This window comes from Arvicola amphibius, chromosome 14, assembly GCF_903992535.2.
Source record: "Arvicola amphibius chromosome 14, mArvAmp1.2, whole genome shotgun sequence".
Taxonomy (NCBI): domain Eukaryota; kingdom Metazoa; phylum Chordata; class Mammalia; order Rodentia; family Cricetidae; genus Arvicola; species Arvicola amphibius.
The window spans coordinates 44,650,602-44,670,243 of NC_052060.1; the positions used below are offsets into that span (position 1 = coordinate 44,650,602).

General features: G+C 41.7%; 1 protein-coding gene and 1 long non-coding RNA gene across 3 annotated transcripts; one reads left to right on the top strand and one right to left on the bottom strand.

Moving 5' to 3' along the window:
• Window positions 1–1,890: 1,890 nt before the first annotated feature.
• Window positions 1,891–6,867, bottom strand: LOC119801411. The gene is made up of 3 exons (XR_005283185.1): window positions 6,426–6,867; window positions 3,866–3,952; window positions 1,891–1,936 (listed from the first exon to the last, which is right to left on the bottom strand). It is a non-coding gene; the product is annotated as an uncharacterized LOC119801411 (long non-coding RNA).
• Window positions 6,111–17,409, top strand: LOC119801410 (alcohol dehydrogenase 1-like). 2 transcript variants are annotated; one of them, XM_038311994.1, is made up of 9 exons: window positions 6,111–6,223; window positions 8,318–8,419; window positions 8,975–9,113; window positions 11,025–11,109; window positions 11,239–11,458; window positions 13,310–13,570; window positions 15,334–15,469; window positions 16,698–16,836; window positions 17,254–17,409. In XM_038311994.1, exons 1-9 carry the CDS (start codon window positions 6,206–6,208, stop codon window positions 17,276–17,278), a joined length of 1,125 nt encoding a protein of 374 aa, XP_038167922.1. In that variant the 5' UTR covers window positions 6,111–6,205; the 3' UTR covers window positions 17,279–17,409. The 2 variants fall into 2 exon arrangements, with proteins under 2 accessions (XP_038167922.1, XP_038167923.1); XM_038311995.1 differs by having other exon boundaries at window positions 11,281–11,458.
• Window positions 17,410–19,642: the final 2,233 nt, after the last annotated feature.

Below are 19,642 nucleotides of genomic sequence, written 5' to 3' on the forward strand. Positions count from 1 at the left end.
TTTAGGTAACCTTATTTATCACAATTAAAACATATGATTTTTTTTTTTTTTCTTTTTTTCTTTTTTTGGTTTTTCGAGACAGGGTTTCTCTGCAGCTTTCTTAGAGCCTGTCCTGGAACTAGCTCTTGTAGACCAGGCTGGCCTCGAACTCACAGAGATCCGCCTGCCTCTGCCTCCCGAGTGCTGGGATTAAAGGCGTGCGCCACCACCGCCCGGCTATATGATTTTTTTTTGCAATTTTTTTTGCAATTTTTTTTTATTTAAAAAATTTCCATCTCCTCCCCTCTTCCTCCTCCTTCCCTCCCCTCCCCTCCCCCCATACCCTCCCTCCCTCCCTTTTCAGGCCGAGGAGCCATCGGGGTTCCCTACTCTATGTTAAGACCAAGGTCCTCCCAACTCCCCCCTGGTCCAGGAAGGTGATCAACCAAGCTGAGAAGGCTCCCACAGAGCCTGTCCATGCAGAATAGTCAAAGATCAGCGCCTTTGTCCTTGGCTTCTCCGTCAGCCTCCACCGTCGGCCACATTCAGAGAGTCTGGTTTGGTCTCATGTTCCATCAGTGCCAATCCAACTGGAGTTGGTGGTCTCCCGTTAGATCTGTCCCACCGTCTCTATGGGTGAACGCACCCCTCACGGTCCTGACTTTCTTTCTCATGTTCTCTCTCCTTCTGCTCCTCATCAGGACCTTGGGAGCTCAGTCCGGTGCTCCAATGTGGGGCTCTGTCATTTTCTTCATCTATCGCCAGGTGGAGGTTCTATGCTGATATGCAAGAAATTCATCACTATGGCTATAGGAACTGGCTTTTTCAGGCTCCCTCTCCTCAGCTGCCCAAGGAACTAACTGGGGGCGTCTCCCTGGAAACCTGGGAACCCCTCTAGGGTCAAGTCTCTTGACAACCCTCAGGTGGCTCCCTAAATTAAGATATATGCTTCCCTGCTCCCATATCCACCCTTCCTGTATGCCAAGCATCCCATTCCTCCGAGCTCTCCCCATTCTCCCCTTCACGCTTTTCTCTCCCCATCTTCCCTTGGCCCTGTCTCGCCCCACCCTCAAGATCCCAATTTTTGCCTGGCGATCGTGTCTACTTCCAATATCCAGGAGGATTACTATATCTTTTTTGGGGGGTTCACCTTCTTATTATCTTCTCAAGGATCCCAAATTATAGGCTCGATGTCCTTTAATTATGGCTAGAAACCGATTATGAGTGAGTACATCCCATGTTCATCTTTTTGGGTCTGGGTTACCTCACTCAGAATAGTGTTTTCTATTTCCATCCATTTGCATGCAAAATTCAAGATGTCATTGTTTTTTACCGCTGAGTAGTATTCTAGCATGTATATATTCCACAGTTTCTTCATCCGTTCTTCCACTGAAGGGCATCTAGGTTGTTTCCAGGATCTGGCTATTACAAATAATGCTGCTATGAACATAGATGAGCAAATGCTTTTGTAGTATGATTGGGCATCTCTTGGGTAGATTCCCAATAGTGGAATTGCTGGGTCCTGGGGTAGGTTGATCCCGAATTTCCTGAGAAACCGCCACACTGCTTTCCAACGTGGTTACACAAGTGTGCATTCCCACCAGCAATGGATGAGTGTACCCCTTACCCCACAGCCTCTCCAGCAAATTGAGAGGACAATAATCAACTTTATATGGAAAAACAAGAAACCCAGGATAGCCAAAAAATTCTTATACAATAAAGGTATTTCTGGAGGCATTACCATCCCTGACTTCAAATTCTATTACAGAGCTACAGTATTGAAAACAGCTTGGTATTGGCATAAAAACAGAGAAGTTGACCAATGGAATTGTATAGAAGACCCGGATCTTAAACCACAAACCTATGAACACCTGATTTTTGATAAAGGAGCCAAAAGTACACAATGGAAGAAAGAGGGCATCTTCAACAAATGGTGCTGGCATAACTGGATGTCAACCTGTAGAAGAACGAAAGTAGATCCATATCTATCACCATGCACAAAACTCAAGTCCAAATGGATTAAAGACCTCAATATTAATCTGAACACACTGAGCTTGATAGAGGAGAAAGTGGGAAGTACTCTACAACAAATGGGCACAGGGGACCGTTTCCTACGCATAACCCCAGCTGCACAGACATTAAGGGCAACATTGAATAAATGGGACCTCCTGAAGCTGAGCAGCTTCTGTAAAGCAAAGGACATTGTCACTAAGACACAAAGGCAGCCTACTGACTGGGAAAAGATCTTCACCAACCCTGCAACTGACAAAGGTCTGATCTCTAAAATATATAAGGAACTCAAGAGACTAGACTGTAAAATGCTAATTAACCCAATTAAAAAATGGGGCGCTGAACTGAACAGAGAATTCTCAACAGAAGAAGTTCAAATGGCCAAAAGATACTTAAGGTCATGCTCAACCTCCCTAGCTATCAGGGAAATGCAAATCAAAACAACTTTGAGATATCATCTTATACCTGTCAGATTGGCTAAAATCCAAAACACCAATAAAAACATATGATATTTTGAGTTTTCTTCAAGCCTTTGGAAATCACCACTGCTATCCGAATACCATCATGGTTATGAGCGTTGACACCGACGATATCTCAGATCCATTACTCTGTGGGTGCTGATTACCCTTTTTTTAAATTGTAAATTAGCCTTTCCAAAAGCCAAAGATTCAGTCAGTATTTGTCTAGCTTCTTGAATTGTTATCAATCTATTTATAGCTGAAGTAAACATTTGTAATAAAACCAGTAAAGGTTTCTTTGGGGCCCTGCATAAATTTAGTAAATGACTCAGTTCTCTTTCTGACTTCTTCAACTCTGTCTCAAGCATCCAAAGCTGCTGGATGGCTCAAGCAGAGCCAAGGTGTGCTCTTCATATATAGACTGTCTTTGTACACCAACACAATCACCCTCTCACAGAAGTTAGTCTTGGGATATTTCAATACCTCTAGGCCTGCTTTGTTGTTCAATGGGCCTAGCCTCATCTTTCCACCAGGTCCTCCATTGTAATTGTGGATCAGGCTCCAATACAGTAGCAACCAAGTCTTCCCAACCTTGTGGGATAATTCTGTTATTAGTTGCCCATGAATTTAACATCTGCTTCACAAAGGGTGAATGCATACCATATGAGACTATCATTTTTTTTACATCTCCTCAAATCTAACCTTTTCCACAGGAATTCAGTAAGATCTTCCATAGCCTTGAGGATACCTGCCATAATGGTGGTTGTTCATGTTGGTGACTGGATAAATTAAAGCTGGTTATTTGATAACCTTAGGATGTTTTTCTCTAATTTCATAATGTAATGGTGGGTTGGTTCTTCTTTAAAGTCCTCTGTCTCTAACTGAATATCTCTATTATCTGTTTTAATGAGTTTTTCTAAGGCTTGGAACTTGTCAGTTGTAACTTTTTCTACAGCCTGAATCTCATCAGTCAATTCCTCACATTTGGCTCTTATATCAACCGATTTTTTTTCAGGGATGAAACAAGATTTTCCAAACTGATAATGATTATAATAGACATCACATGAATCCCAGGTAAGTTAATTATCCCCTCATCTAATTGTTCTATTTCCAAATCATCCTTTGTGGAATCATACAGAGTCCCTTCATGGTAATATTGTTTCACATTTTTTAACTTGGGAAAAAATTCTTTTTTTCTCTCTCTCTCTCTAGCTAATTTAGCCCTTTTAGAATTCCAAGTTGTCTCACCAAATCTGCTGACAATGACATAGAAATGTAAGGCTGGCTGTCATCGTGTAGCAGGGTCTGGGCTGAGAACACAGGCGGTCCACAGCACAAAGGACAGGCACTGCTGAATATACTTAGCTGTGAGCTGAGAGTATGTGACAGTTGCCTGAGCCGGTGTCTAGGTGGCTAACCTAGTGGGATAGCAGCCTGAGGAGGGGGTTCATGGGAAGCACACAAACCACAGTGTAAAGGATCCCAGGAGCCAGAGAGCCATCCATCTGAAAGGCAGACACAGGAGAATGTGTAAGAGCAGCTTTGCACTAGGAAAGAAGTAAGAGCACAGAGTTGCCTGAAGGCCTGAAGGCAGAGCTGGCCAGTGGTGAGGAGCTAACTGTGGTAGTGCTTGGTAACAGATACCTGTGGAGCTTGTGGGGACTGCTGCAGAGAGATTGCAACAGGAAACCCTCATGAGGGGAGATCTGTGGGGGGTTTTGTTGTTGTTGTTGTTTCTTCTTTTTTTTTTTATACAGTTACTTGGATATACTGAACTTAATTTTAACAAAGGCGCTGAAACCACACACTGGAAAACAAAACAAAATGAAAAACCAGTCTCCAAGAGATGTTTTGAGGAGAACCATAAAGTCATATGCAGAATCAAACTACCGTCCTCATTTTCTCTACACAAAAATCAATTCAAAGTGGGCCCAAGGTCTTAATCTGAGACTGAAAACTTTGAAAGTCCTGGAAGAACCCTTGGGAAAACACTGTAAGCTACAGTCCCAGGCATGGCCTCTCTGCACAACACACTGTTCACCCAGGAACTGAGTAGCTGAGTAAAACAGCTTCCTCGTAAACTTTGGTTGTGAGCTGGGCAGTGGTGGCGCACGCCTTTAATTCCAGAACTCGGGAGGCAGAAGCAGATAGATCTCTGTGAGTTTGAGGCCAGCCTGGTCTACAAGAGCTAGCTCCAGGACAAGCTACAAAGCATCAGAGAAACCCTTTCTCAAAAATTGAAAATAAAAACTTTGGCTGCAATTTTAATATAATATGATAGTTAACAGAAATAGCACTATGATATGAAAATTTACCATTAATTCTTATATAATGATTTTCAAAATATGTCTATATTTTACAATGTTCTGATTCTGTATTGCTAAGTCTGTGGAGTCTCTGTCATCTACAGCATAGTAACCGTATTCTATTGAGTTTTTGTTTCTGCACAACCTTAAGGAGGATGGTATTCATAAGCCTTTGCTGCATGATCTACAGAATTCCGCTTCACATGTCAATCTTCTTAGCTGGTACTCAGCACCCTGCAGAGGATCCCTGCCTGCCTCTGCTTTTTAACATCTATAACATTATCTCTAAGACCCTGAACAGCGACATTTGGAGACAAATATTGCCAACACTCTCTTCATGTTCTTTACATCAAAATCAGTATCCACATTGGTGATGCATTCTAAGCTTGGGAAAGAAAGATCACAGCCACTCTCTCAGCAGCTTTGGCTTCAGTGTCAAAGTAAAATGTTATGCAAATTCTCAATGTCTGGTGTTGGGTTCAACTTGATAAAGAACATTAACCCAGGAAGTAGATTTTTTGCTGCTGGCAGCAGTTGAAGGCTACTTGATTCTTTACACACACACTCACAAAGTCTAAATGCATTACCTTTTCTTTCCTAAATTACTTTCAAGTAAATATTAACCACAGTTACTTTGCCAAAATCTTTGGCCTACAAAAGTCTGAAATTGAAAAGAATACCTTCTGAGCTTCGGGCCATCTGTATAGCTTCCCCCCCCCCTTAGGCTTTACAAAATATGGAGCCTACCTTTGTGAGTAAAGAGCTGAATGAACTTTGGACTGCCCCATGCCCTCTTGGCAGTACAGAGAGCATGTGTCTCTTAATCAGGGAGCTGTGTGTTAAGGTCCTGGCAGTACTGATTACCAGCTTATGGCACCTTGCAAGACAGTGTGGCTGTCCACCCTCAAGACATCTCAGTCTACAGGAATACCAGTGGTCTCACACCTTTTCTGTAGCTGAGAGTGCGTCTCTGCTTTGAAGAGGAATGGACACCAACCTTTCCTCCCCTGAAGCTCTGTCTGTCCACCCCATCTGCCCCGCTTTGTCCCCTGTACTTCTTACTATGCTCCATGTAGTTACAGCTTTTCCTAGGCAAAGGAAAGCAGACCTCTAACCTGTCTGAGAAAGGGGAAAATGCAGCTGAGACAGAGGAAGAGAGAACTGGGAGAGGGGAGATAGATGAAAAAGAAAGTGTGGAACCTAATGAAAGCAGAATGTCCCTTATATCACGTCCTCAGAACAAAGTTTCCTAGACAGGACAGTGCCTCCACTTAACGTGCAGTGAGAATAAACTGATGGGCATGTCATAAAGGCCAGATCATAAAAAGGCCAGATCACGTGTGGCGTCAGCTGACACTCCAGATAACAATATTGTGCAACCTTGGCCCAGTGCACTCCAAGAAGGAAAAGTCTAAGGGACCCATCAATCTGCCAGCAGCGAGGACAGACAACATGAGCACAGCCGGAAAAGTAAGAAAAAGATCTTGCTGTTGGGAATATATTCTCATTAACTTGTCTAAAGATGCTGACTTCTAACTTAGAATGACATGCACTGAAAGGCAGTATGTAGTGTGTGCTATAGCACAGGGTGTGCACTGGACCACAGTGCAGCCCGGCTGCTGCTAAATATCTTTAACAAGAGCACAGACTCTGGATCTGGGGACGTCCTCACCTCCTCACTAACTCTGCAGCACAGGGAATTCATTCTGAGCCAACGGTGACTACCTTGTAAACAGAAAGGTTTAAAGAGATCTTTATCGGAGAGGTCTTTACTCAAATCACAGTTGCATAGCCTGCTATTTTTTTGTGATCATAGCTTTCTTATGAAAACAGAAAAGTCTGATAAACGTTTCATAAGAGGAATTTGACTCTGGAACATAATAAAACTGTCCCATTAACCTTTAACAAAATTTCTGACAAGAGGTAGATTGATTTCAGTGCTTTAGGATCATCCACAGGAAGATTACATTCCCATGCATGCTGTCATCTGGAGGAGTCCATTCTTGCACAACTCATAAAATCTCTAGAATTTCTATAGAACTGTCTCTTCTCTCTTAAAAAAAAACCACCCACCTTTTATATAAAATTAATTCTAAGAAAAACTGAATCACTTATAAACAGTAAGAATACATACATATGGTACTACGTTTACCACAAAGTCATCTTCCTTCTTCAGTCTGTGTGTGGTACCGAATCATGCAAGCAGTCATTCAGCATAATTTAACTGATTTGTGTTATCCAACTGCCTAATTATATCGCCTGTGTTTCTGTTGGCACAGGGGCTATTTTAGGGGTGGGTCAAAGGTCCAACAGCTCACAGTGAGAACAGGGGTTGGAGACTTCTGCATCCACGGTGTGGCACGATTCTGTATAGAAAAGATGGGTGGAGAATCGGCACAGAAGGGGCAGTGGCCAGTAGTTTTGTTCCAATTCACTTTATTTTCTTTCACCTCTGGTCATGATTAGGATGGCATATCACATTTCAAGGAAAAGTAGTTAGGATAAAGAATGACTGAGAAAGTTAAAAGAAAGACAGAATTCATGCAGCATAAATGGAAACCCAATCCTATCAACCAAACAATAATTGAGGGACTAGGGAATCCAGGCTTTTAGGTGTAGGGTCAGTAACAGCGCTATGGTGATCATCGGCTTGAGTTTATACTGCCTACAACAGCAAAATAACAATGTAGCCAGGTATGATAGACCCTCCCTGAAATCTCAGTGCTAGGAAGGCCAAGACAGAAAGGTTCCTAGTTCAAAGGCAGACTGGGAAGCTCATTAGAATATTGTCTCAGAAATCCAAAGTCTGGGAGTTCTCTGTGACAGAGAATCTACCTAGAATGGACAAAGTAGTGCTTTGAAAATATATTGATAATTATAATTTAGAATTAAACATATATCCAATGTAAACAGAGGGTGTTGGTTCGTTTCCTGGCCGCCCAGACCTGAATAACCACATGGAAACTTTATTGATTACAACATTGTTTGGCGAATGGCACAAGTATATTCCAAGTTAGCTCTTATATCTTAAATTATCCATTTCTATTAACCTATGTATTAATAGAAATGACTGTGGTAGTCTGTGGCCTAGCATTAGGGTTCTGTTGGCCATCTTTTATCTTCGGCAGCTACACGGCATCTCCCTGACTCTACCTACTCTCTCTATATATCTCTTCTAGCCTGGCTATATTCTGCCCTGACATAGGCTAAGGCAACTTCTTTATTAACCAATGGTAATAAAGCATACTCACAGCAAATGGAAGATAATCCCACATCAATCCAATGATTTCAGTCAAACATCCTTTTTCAGAACAGTACCAGTGACTTAAGAAAAAATGTAGTGCAAGCATGGCCTGAAAGAACATCCGGTGTATGCCCTTTCCTTTCCTGACCTTCTACTATGGTGTCACCCGTTTTTAAGGGTGTTTTCACTCCTTGTAAATGAGAAGTGTCCATTTCTATGTAACAATGGATGCAGACCTGGGGACAGACGCTGGGCATGGGAAATAGAGAGACACAGTTGCGGTGATCCCCTTGGAGCTGCAGTGACACCTCATCTTCCAGGTGATCAAGTGCAAAGCAGCTGTGCTATGGGAGACCAAGAAGCCCTTCTCCATCGAGGACATAGAAGTCGCACCCCCCAAGGCCCATGAAGTTCGCATTAAGGTAAAGTCCCTTTCTACTGTCTAAAATATTAGAATTTAAAAACTCAGAAAATACTCCATAGATGTGTCCAAATGTCCATTAACATCCCATATCATATGCTCACCCCTACAATGAATGAGCCTGATGCTGAGCCTAGCTGTTGACATCAATTGCTTGAAGTTCGAAGTTTAACATAATCCCTGAAAACTTTTTTATATTTATATATTTGTAAAGTGCTAAACATCTTGTGCCCAAAAGCAACTAATATTAGGTAATTAGGTAATATTAGGTAATTTCTTGGTGCTCATTTCCTAGCTCTAACTCCATAACAATGTATACATTTTTTGTATGTTGTATAAACTACATTTTTAGGGTCCCTTAATTCAAAGGATGATCCTTGATCCTTAAGCTGTTTAACTAAGAAAAGATACAAAAGCACGGGAAAATTTGGACCTAAATCGAATTCCAAGTAATAGGAATTATTAGCAGGCTCCTCAGAAGCACAGTTTCAGAATAGATGTGCTAAACCTTCTCAATCGCTATCACGGCTCAGCAAACTCTATCTCTAACCTGTAGATGGTGGCCACAGGGGTCTGCCGCTCAGATGATCATGTGGTTGCCGGAAACCATCATACGCCACTTCCTGCAGTTCTAGGCCACGAGGGAGCTGGTATCGTGGAGAGCGTTGGAGAAGAGGTGACTTCTGTCAAACCAGGTACAGAATTCTTTACCCTCAGGGTTTGTGCTTTCTCTCTGATTGATCCAAGCACATCCATCCCAAAAGAGGAGCCCAGGCAGAAGGAGACTTAAAATCCTGCACAAAGTCACAGTGATTCCACCCCTTTCTCCCTGCATGCCTCAGTCCTGTGGCATCCAATCAAGTCTTTTATCTTTTTATATCGGTTTATTATCAAAAATATGTCAGGCTCCAAGTTAGAGTCTCCAATGTGACCTTCAGAGTTCACAGTCTGCTAACTTCTACTTCAGTGTCACTGAGCATCGGGGATTTTTCAGGATCCAAACAGACCTACAAACAGGGCAAAGGCAAGAGCTGCAGGTCCAGGTTCTGAGTGCCTAGGTGTAGGGAAGCTGCTCTGTGATGAGTTCAGAGACCCGACTGCTTGCCTGGCTTCAGGATGCCTCTCCTGTAGGATGCCGTAGGTTTAACCACATTGCATGCACATGATGGCTTCCTCTTCTCCTATGTGTCCCTCCTTCTTCTATATAGAAACATAATACAATATAAGAGGAGACCACAGAGGGAAATATATAGCCAAAGGCCTCCAAACACAAACACCATTGTATTATCACTAGTTGGGCTGAAGGTGGTGGTTTGCACATTGCTTTTTGCTTTATTCATGTTTTTACTTTAACTCTGTTTTTGGATGTAAAGGTTGGTTAAAATAAATTTTCTGTGATGTCATCACACATTCATTTTATCTGTGAAGCATAGTGATCAGGTCATTGATTTGTACAATAACATAGGTAACACATGTGATTTAAAAACAAACTTATGTTTATCTCCAAAAAGATCACTTTAGCCAGTAGAGTCAGACCTCTCTTGAATTCCAAATAACCAGAAAATAAGAAAAGAACTCGTCTGGCTGGAGTTAAGCTATGCTGTTTCCTTTATTTGAAAAAAAAATGCTAACTGTAAAACAATACCTTTACTTCTCAGGATGCTTTGTCTATAGCAGAAAAATTTGATAGTTCATAAACAATTATCTTAAAAAAAAGTTGCCTTTTCTTTCTCAGGGGAAATCTCTAACTCATTGTTAAGGACTGGGATGTCCAGAGCAAGTCGTCCCTTCTCTGTCACATTTCAGTCTGCGTCCTCAAAAACAACTAAGATTATTCTTAAAGCATTCGTTTCATAAGAAGAGAAGCACAATCACTTTGAAAAACCAAAACCTGGGTGATGGAGAAAGGACTTGGTGGTGAGGTCATCCATTAGACAGTTGACAGCCTGTAACTCCAGTGCTCGGGACCCTGCGCCCTCTGCTGGCCTTCAAGGGCACCACACACAAGAGCACATACACAAACACACACACACACTAGAACACACACACATGGATACTCGGATGCACATAAAAACAGGACAAATCTTTTTAAGAAGTAAAAAACTAGCTATCAAAATTCCCATTTGAACTTTATCTTATGATCAAGTTTAGTTTGTCTTATTTTTATTATGAAATATTTCCTATATTGTCTTTGGTCTTATTTTAGTTTCATTTTAACTATTATAAAAAATTTCAGAGTTGTCCAACATCTCATGGGAAGTTAGCAACTTATGGCAACTAAAGTATATATTTATACTTAGCAGTGAGTATATCTAAGGGTTGACTAGGCCTAATACGTGGAAAGCACCCAAGAGCAACTGAGGCACACATTGAAAGTTAGCTGCTCATCAGTAGATGTAGTTGTTTTTACATTTCCCTTTTGTTTCAGAAAACTTCAGGCACATAGCAACCTGGATGAACAGCAATGACCCAAGCATTACATAGTGCAGTTAGGCTCTATTTCCTAGGAGCCTTTCAAGGACACATATCTCTACATGTAGTCTTCATATTCCTCACTTATTATTTCTAGGTAGACATTTAAGCCATTTTTCTTGTTCCCCTTCCAGGTGATAAAGTCATCCCGCTCTTCTGTCCCCAATGTGGAAATTGCAGAATCTGCAAGCACCCGGAGGGCAACTTATGTGTAAAGAGGTAGATTTCTTATTGTCTTCTTGCACAATTAGGTTACACACTGGTTTCTTATTGTCTTCTTGAGCAATTAGATTGCACACTTGTTTCCCCTTGTTTCATGTCCTATATTTGCTGTTTTTCACTGGCCAGTTTAGCACAGACTCAGGGGACTTTGCTTGATGGCACCAGCAGATTCACCTGCAAGGGGAAGTCAATCTACAACTTCATGTGCACCAGCACCTTCTCCCAGTACACTGTGGTAGATGAGATGGCAGTGGCTAAAATCGATGGGGCTTCACCCCTGGACAAAGTCTGCCTCATTGGCTGTGGGTTCTCAACTGGCTATGGCTCTGCTGTCAAAGTCGCCAAGGTAGGATGGACAGTGGCCCATGGACCAAGCTACGTGCATAGTGTTGGGACCAAATGAAAGAAATTACTCACAGGCGTCAGAGAGAGTTTTTGTAGAAAAGATATAGGATTGTCCAACTCCATTGAGAATTCCCTCCACACACTCAAAGAAAAGCTCTATAATAGTATGCATCCAGTTCTGCCTAGTTCCCAAAGAAACTGGCCTCTCACAGAAATTATTTGAAACTTATGCAGATCCGCAGCTGTAACACCTTGGATTTGCTGCTGTCTGCAAAGCTCTGTTATGTCCCAGTCCCAAGATACACTTGAGCAATAAAACATGTTTTCAAGAGTCAGAAACTGGAACGTTTGGCCATTTGGGACCAATGGAAGATTTTAAAGTGGAGACGTCATCACTGTTATCTCTAAAGTAAGCCATCTGCACAGCAAATATGCTGTCACCAGTGTTTTTAAAATAAAGACCAACTCTGCTACCGACAGACAACCTGCCTTCATGGTGGAAATTTCCTGAAAAGAAAACCCAGGCTTAGTGATGAACCAGGACTTAATGGCAATGAACCAGTGCAGCCCCTCTGAGCTGCATGGTGTTCTTTGAAAGAGCATCACGATGAACGTGAGCTTTTATAAGGCCAGGTGCGGGCTGGGATTGTCTCCTTTTGTTATGGGGATTGAGAACAAACCTTAACAGCAACTTTTTCCCAAAAAATTTAAACCTCGGTCGTGTTAGAGGTCTACCTTTCCTACAGTTTCTTTCTTTTAGTGTGTGCACATCGCATTAGACAGTGCTCCTTTAGCTAACCTCAACAGTGTGTAACCTAGTATATCCTGAGAAAGTTTGTTAGTAGATCCTTTAAAACATCAGTCTATGACTCTAGGATTCTTCCACATCATTTTTATAGGTTGATGTTGTTGATTAAAATATTGATAGAAAAACGAGCCCAGAAGGAATTTGAATGCTGAAGAAAATTCATGTCTTTATTATAGCTGAAAATGATGCTGTCCCTGAGTTATGAGAAAGTAAATGTTTATGGAAATAGATACATTCTGTATTTTTCTGTGTTTTTAGCACTAAATGTAGTTACCCTTTGTTTCAACAGGAGGACTGAGTGAGCTTCACAAGCCACGTGTACTTGTGAACAAGGATTTCAATCATTATTATTAAAATACAGATCAGCTATTGTTTCAGTATTTTTCATTGATTTCTTTTTAAAAAAAGTCAGGCTTAAAGTCTCACAAAGACAACATTGGTCTCTTGCTGTATTTTCTTAAAGTTTCCTTTCCACTTTTCTGTTAAGCCAGGGATGACTTGTCAGTGCTTCCCAGATGACTTCTGCTCCAGTTACCCTGGTTGTGCCTACTGAACGATGGTGAACCAAGGAGTTAATGATGGAAGGGTGGTTGGACTACCCTGCAGTCTCCTGGAGTAACCATGATCATTTGTTTCACTTCTACAAATGTGTTGTGTGTATGGGGAAGATGTTATTGTGTGACCATTGAATATTAAAGTGATTTTTATGTCGAGTTCAAAGATCAGCCAGTATAGCTGGTCTCACAGGGGATTCCAATTGGATTAGAATGGGGTTCCACCTGCAGAGATTCCAATTCACTGGTAGAGGCTGTTACTGGATCCTGAGATTAACAAAAAAAAAAAAGATAACTCCTCAGATAAATTTAATATAGAGCAAATTTTGGGAACCAAATTTTGGCAGCTATAGCCAAAAGAAGTTTTGGAAGCAGGTGGAATGATGTCTGAGTGGCCATGACAGAGGACAAAGCAAGGTGCCTTGTGCATCATGGAGCACTTCCTAGTGATCACTCTTTGGTCCATCTTTTGTATTTTCTGCAAACATAGGTGACCCCAGGCTCCACCTGTGCTGTGTTTGGCCTTGGAGGTGTCGGTCTGTCTGTCATCATTGGCTGTAAAACAGCTGGAGCAGCCAGGATCATCGCTGTGGACATCAACAAAGACAAGTTTGCAAAGGCCAAAGAATTGGGTGCAACTGAGTGCATCAACCCTCTAGACTACAGCAAACCCATCCACGAAGTAATCCAGGAGATGACCGATGGAGGGGTGGACTTCTCCTTTGAAGTAATCGGTCGCATTGACACCATGGTAGGTACTGTGGCATGCCTTGAGATCTGTCCTTCTGCCATCCATACTGTGCTCCAGACAGCAAAATAGAAATCTCATGCAGAAAACTATTTTTGAGTCATAATTTTCCATCTTCTGTTTCCTACTCATATTGATTAATTCAGTGTTCTGACAAACCTTTTGTATTTTAAGTTCTACAAATTTGGCTCAAGGAATAACCCTCCATTAATACAGGAAAGCTTTTCATTGAGATTTTTTTTGTTTTTTTTTTCTAAAAATCAGTTCATCAAGAGAATTTAAAAACAATTTCTGGACCTAAATGGATGAATAGATTTTCATCCACATTCTTAATATTATATAATATTTGAAATTAACTATTCTGAAAAGCATTTTCAAGTCTCATCAAGACGCCAAAAGGAATAATGAGTAATATGGGGCCAAGTATTATTTCATTCGCATCAAACATGTACAGGAGTGGCTGCTTTAATGGATCACCATGTTTTCATCTCAGAGACAGCATCATGCTGGGCAACAAAAACACCCAGATCTACATGTTGGAGTAAAAACTTTTTAAAATAGCATTCACAGATTCTGCCATACCTCCTAAATTTAAGAGATATGCGTTTTGTGGGGTTGTTTATGATATACATTACATAGTGAATGTAAAATACTTAGCATGGAGCCAGCTGCTGTGTGGTAAGCACTCAATTAAGGTCAGCTGGGGATAATGATAAGAAAGGCTATTGCCAAGCTTACAGTGCTTGTAGTTTTGAAATACACATGATTCATATAGTTGAATACAACATGCATGGCTAAAGAACATTTTTCCTATTACATATCAGCCAACCTAAGACCTCTGGCGTTCTAGAGAAGCATCCCCAGAAACCTAAAGAATCACCATTACTGAGGTCCTCCAGAAAGCCTTGGCAGAGTTGATAATAGAGAATGGGAATGGAGCCCTGAGAGTGACATTCTTCTCAGCCTGGAAATGAGACTAGATGTCAAGAGAGGCTATCATCACCTCTGTGGGTGGGGAGTCCTTCATGTTCAGGGTTCTGGCTTCCCCAAAGCCATTGCTCTTCTCTGATTCACTAGATGGTCTCCCTGTTTGCTCATCTGAGCCTGGATTGTCAGTGGATTTGAAGATCCAAAAGTCTGATACCCACGTGTTCTGGGGATATCTGGTTTTCTAAAAGTCAAGTTTTTAAATCAAAAGACGGGGTACCATGGATCTTTGAGGATTGTAAATCATTTTTTACTATATAATATTTTCTAAAATAACCAATTGAAAGGTGAAAACTTCCTGATGTCTACAGATAACAAAATAATGTAAAACCAAAGCACACATTGGATGCACAGCCACTGAAAACATGCCAGGTCTTGATCTCAGCCCCGCAGTAGGGTCTAATTAAAAAGGGAGGTTGACAAATGGATAAGAGACAACTTTAGATGCTGTCATCATTACATCTTCAACATCAAAATTCTCCCTTAGAGTGCAAACTTCAAAACTATAATTAATGGACCATGACAGTGAGTGAACCTATGCATAGGCAGCTTAAGAGTCACGTGATGAGGAAACAATATTCTCCTTGGAGGACACAGACTGCACAGGCTCACAAAGAGACTTGCTTCTTTATTAGTGGATAAGGAGGAATTGAGCATAAATTCATTCATTCACTCTTTCTCTCAAAAAAATTTCTCTGCACATACCTTCATATGACATGAAACTGTATATCATGAGTAGACCACAAAAATATCCACTTTAAATATTATTTATATTCCAGATGTCTTCCCTGTTAAGCAGCCATGCAGCATGTGGTGTAAGTGTTGTTGTTGGGGTGCCTCCTCATTCCCAAAGCCTCTCTGTGAACCCCTTGTTGCTGTTGCTGGGACGTACCTGGAAAGGAGCAATATTTGGTGGTATGTATTCACAGATGAGGATCAAGTTCTGTATGTGTTCTTGTGTGCCAAGGGGGACGTGTGGATGTGTGTGGAGTAAGAGAACATTTGATGTAGCTATGCAGGAGCAATCAGCCTTGTTCATTGACACTGGGGTCACAGTTCCCTACAGCTCATGGTCAGGCTAGACTTCCTGGCCAGCCAATCCCAGGAATCTCCCAACTTCCTTTCTGCAGACCTAGAGTTACAGGCTCCCCCAGCACTGAATCCACTGTTTAATGTTACTTGGTTTTGTTTATTTGTTTTGTTTTTTATTCTGAAGATCAACTCAGCTTCAATGACAACCTCTCCCCTACATGCACCCCTAACCCTAAAAGAAACAGTCCAGACAGGATGCCATTGAATAGAATACCTAAATGCTGTGACAGGAATGCTCAAGTGTTGCTCTCCAGAGTTAGTGACTTCTAGTGGGGTGGTGCTGAGGAAGGACTCAGTTTTCTTTAAGAAGCTGGCCTTTGGGAGATTGGCCATGCACCAGTGAGAACATAGGCAACACAAATTGGACTTGGTACATTTTTTTCCTTGGGAGAAGTCACAGGCTTACAGGGTCGACCTGGGGACTGAGGACTGGGAAGTGAGTGTGATCAGGGCCATTGTGTGAAATTCCCAGATAATCAATAAAAATGTAATGTCAGAAAAAAAAACAAACCAAAAAGAACTTTATTGCCTGAACCATCTTCTCAGCTTTGAGGATCAATTCCTAACTTTTTTTTGGAATTTCTTCTCTTTTGTAACAGAAAAGTTCTTAGAAGGCAACATGAAAATCACTGTTCTCTCTATAGCAAGAACTAATGTAGGAAATCCCAAGACAGGCTGCTTTGTGTCCCCACAAACAAGCCAGGGCTTTCCTGGCTCCTTCTACGTTTTTCTCTATGGCCCAAAAATGCCTCACACGACACAGAAATCCCAAGGCAGTAATGTTTGCCTACACTCCCTTCCTTTGGCTATAAACATCTGCACTATGATTTCTAGGGAAGATCTACTGAGCCGCTGTCATCAGCCAGGGACCCTGTCATCAGGGTGCATGTCCTAAGACATTAACGCCATGCAGAGGATGTTTGAGTCCCACATCTGCCGCTCAGGTGGCAGCCTGTGCACTGTTAGGAACTTGGTTTCTTTGGAAGATCTCTTGTCTAATTCTCCTGCCTGTCCCCTGGCTGGATCTCACGGTGCTGCTCTCTCCTTTCAGGCTATAAGAGTAAAGATTCTGTCCCCAAGCTTGTGGCTGATTTTATGGCTAACAAGTTTCCACTGGAGCCGTTAATTACCCACGTTTTACCATTTGAGAAAATAAATGAAGCATTTGAGCTGCTTCGCTCTGGAAAGAGGTGAGCTTTAAGATTCTTTTTATGGGTTGGGTGGGGAAAAGAGATTCTTTTTTCCAGTAGGGGAAATAACCAATAAAAATGAAGGAGAAACGGGAAAAGAGCAAAAATGGGACTTCTGTGATGATTCAGGCTCTGCACGCACATGTACAACGCAGGCATTTTATAAGGCTAAGCCTCAGTTTTCACAGTCTCTAAAATGGAGAAAATACGATAATCAACCTTATAGTGCCGCTGCTTAGGATGAAGTTTAAATGAGACAATGCCTGAAAAGCTTCTGCAAAGTGTATGGCAAATAGCCAGTATGAAATGACCATTATGGATGGTTTTCACCTAGACTCATAACGCATACTTTATTTACTCTCTGGGCACTGTGAGTTCTGGAAATGTGAACCAACATCTTAATATTTCATATTTCAGTATCCGGACTGTCCTGACATTCTGAGACCATATTGATGCCTTCCTACTCCTGACTCCTGCACCTTATTGAATCATGGCACCAGCCACATCACAGTGCTAATGTTGTTCCTTAGAGACACTGCCAATAAAGTAATCATGTAAGCTTTCTGCAAGAAACTGGATTTTCTATGATTCTGTTTTCAACCCCAAGTGAGAGCTACCACACCTCAGATGGGGAGCTGGAGGGTACCCAGCCTTCCTTCTGATTTGTTTTACCTCTGTCATCTTTCCTACTGGGGACAATGTCTCTTGTGACATCTGGTATTCTTTTCTCTCTGGAATCCACAGAATGTCTTCATACATCAACATAATCTGCCTCTCCCAGAAGTTGGTCTTGGGAAATCAACACCTCTAGCCATACTTCATTATTCAATGGTCCTAGCCTCTTCTTTCCTCCAGAGCCTCTACTGTAATTGAGTATCAGGTTCCAATACTGCTTAACCAAATCTTCCTAGACTTGTAGGATAATTCTATTAATACTTGCCCATGAATTTACCATCTGCCTCACAAAAGGTTAATGTATATCATATAAGATTATCACTTCCTCAATCTCCTCAAATCTAATATTTTTACAGGAACCCAGTGAGCTCTTCCACAGCCCTGGGGCTACCTGGCTTTTGGTGGTTGTTCATGTTGTTGACTGGATAAATTAAGGTTGGTTATTTGATAACCTTGGCATCTTTAATTTCATAATGTATTGGTGGGTTGGTTCTCCTTAAATTTCTCTGTGCGTATCTGAATATTTGTATTATATGTTTTAATAAGTTTCTCAAGGCCTAGACTTACCAGTCAAGGTGTCTCATTTGGCACTAATATCAACCAGTTTGTTTTTAGGAATAAAACAAGAATTACCAAACCAGTAATGATTATAATAGACATCACGTTAATCCCAGCTAAGTCAATTATCCTCTCGTTTAATTGTTCCATTTTCAAACAGTCCATAGTAGGATCACACAAAGACCAATTCCCTCCATCATAATATTGTTTCCCATTTTTTAATCTTGGAGAAAGTCTCTCTTTCTCTTTCTCTCTTTTTGGCTAATTCCCCCTTTTAAGAATTTGAAGTCTGTTGACAGTGACATTGAAGTGGACGGCTGGCTGTCACTTAGTGGCAGGGTCTGGACTGAGAACACAGTCAATGTACAGCCTGGTTGAGGACAGCTGCTGTGGATTATGCACAGTTGTGAGCTGAGAGTATGTGACAGTTGCCTGAGCAGGTGTCCAGGCAGCTCCCCTATGTGGCAGCTGCCAGAGGCGGGGGTCCAGGTGAACTTCACAATCCACAGAGAAGAGCATCCAAATTCAAGTCATCTGAAAAGTGGATACAGGACAATATGTCCATGCAGCACTGTGATGGGCGGGAAGTAACAGTGCAGAGCTGGCCAGTGGTGAAGTTATTTGGAGACTAGGTGTAGTATAGGAGGTTCTTCTGTTCATGTGTTGCTTTCATTGGTTAATGAATAAAGAAACTGCTTTGGGCCTGATAGGGCAGAACTTAGGTAGGCAGAGAAGACAGAACTGAATGCTGGGAAGAAGGGCAGAGTGGGAGATGCCATGGATCTTCTGCCTGAGATGGAATCTTGCCAGTAAACCACAGCCACGTGGCGATATACAGATTAATATTAATAAATATAGGTTAAATTAAGATGTAAAAATTAACCAATAAGAAACTAGAGCTAATGGGCCAAGCCATGTTTTAATGAATCTAGTTTCTGTGTGGTTATTTTGGGTGTAAGCTAGCTGGGCAAACGGGACAAACAAGGAGCAGCCTCTCCTTGCAACATAGGTGCCTTTGGATTTGGGGATTGTGGAGGCTCCTATAGAAAGGCTGCAACAAGAAAATCCCAGACTTGCTCAGAGTGTTTGGGGAAGAAAAGGAAAAGCCAGTCTGCAGTGCAGTGACTCCAGCCAATGCAGTTCCTGCCTGAAGCTCCAGTGGGTGCTGGTGGCTGATAAGCCACAGGCAAGCAGCTATCTCACAAAATCATGCCCTAGAAGTTGGATGCCTAAGAGGTGAAATGTTAATCTAATTAATCTTTCTCAGTAAAAGCTTGGGAGTCAGATATCAGGGAAAGAACATGAAAGATCAGAGAAGCATGGGGGAAGTCAGCAGTTGCCTTCTACTTCTTCCTTTCCTCCATCCAAAAGGACCTACATACTCTCTCTGCCCTGCCTTACTACACTTCCTTTTTCCTCTCTGTCTACAGTCCTCCAAACCTCTATGGTTAATTTAGGTCATCTGGTGTCTAGCTTCCTCACCATTCAGCTCTGAGAGAGAAGCTCTAGTCTCTCTTAGTTGTTTGGTAGACCTGAGTTGCCCAGGAACACAAAGAGAAGTGCCTATGTTTTC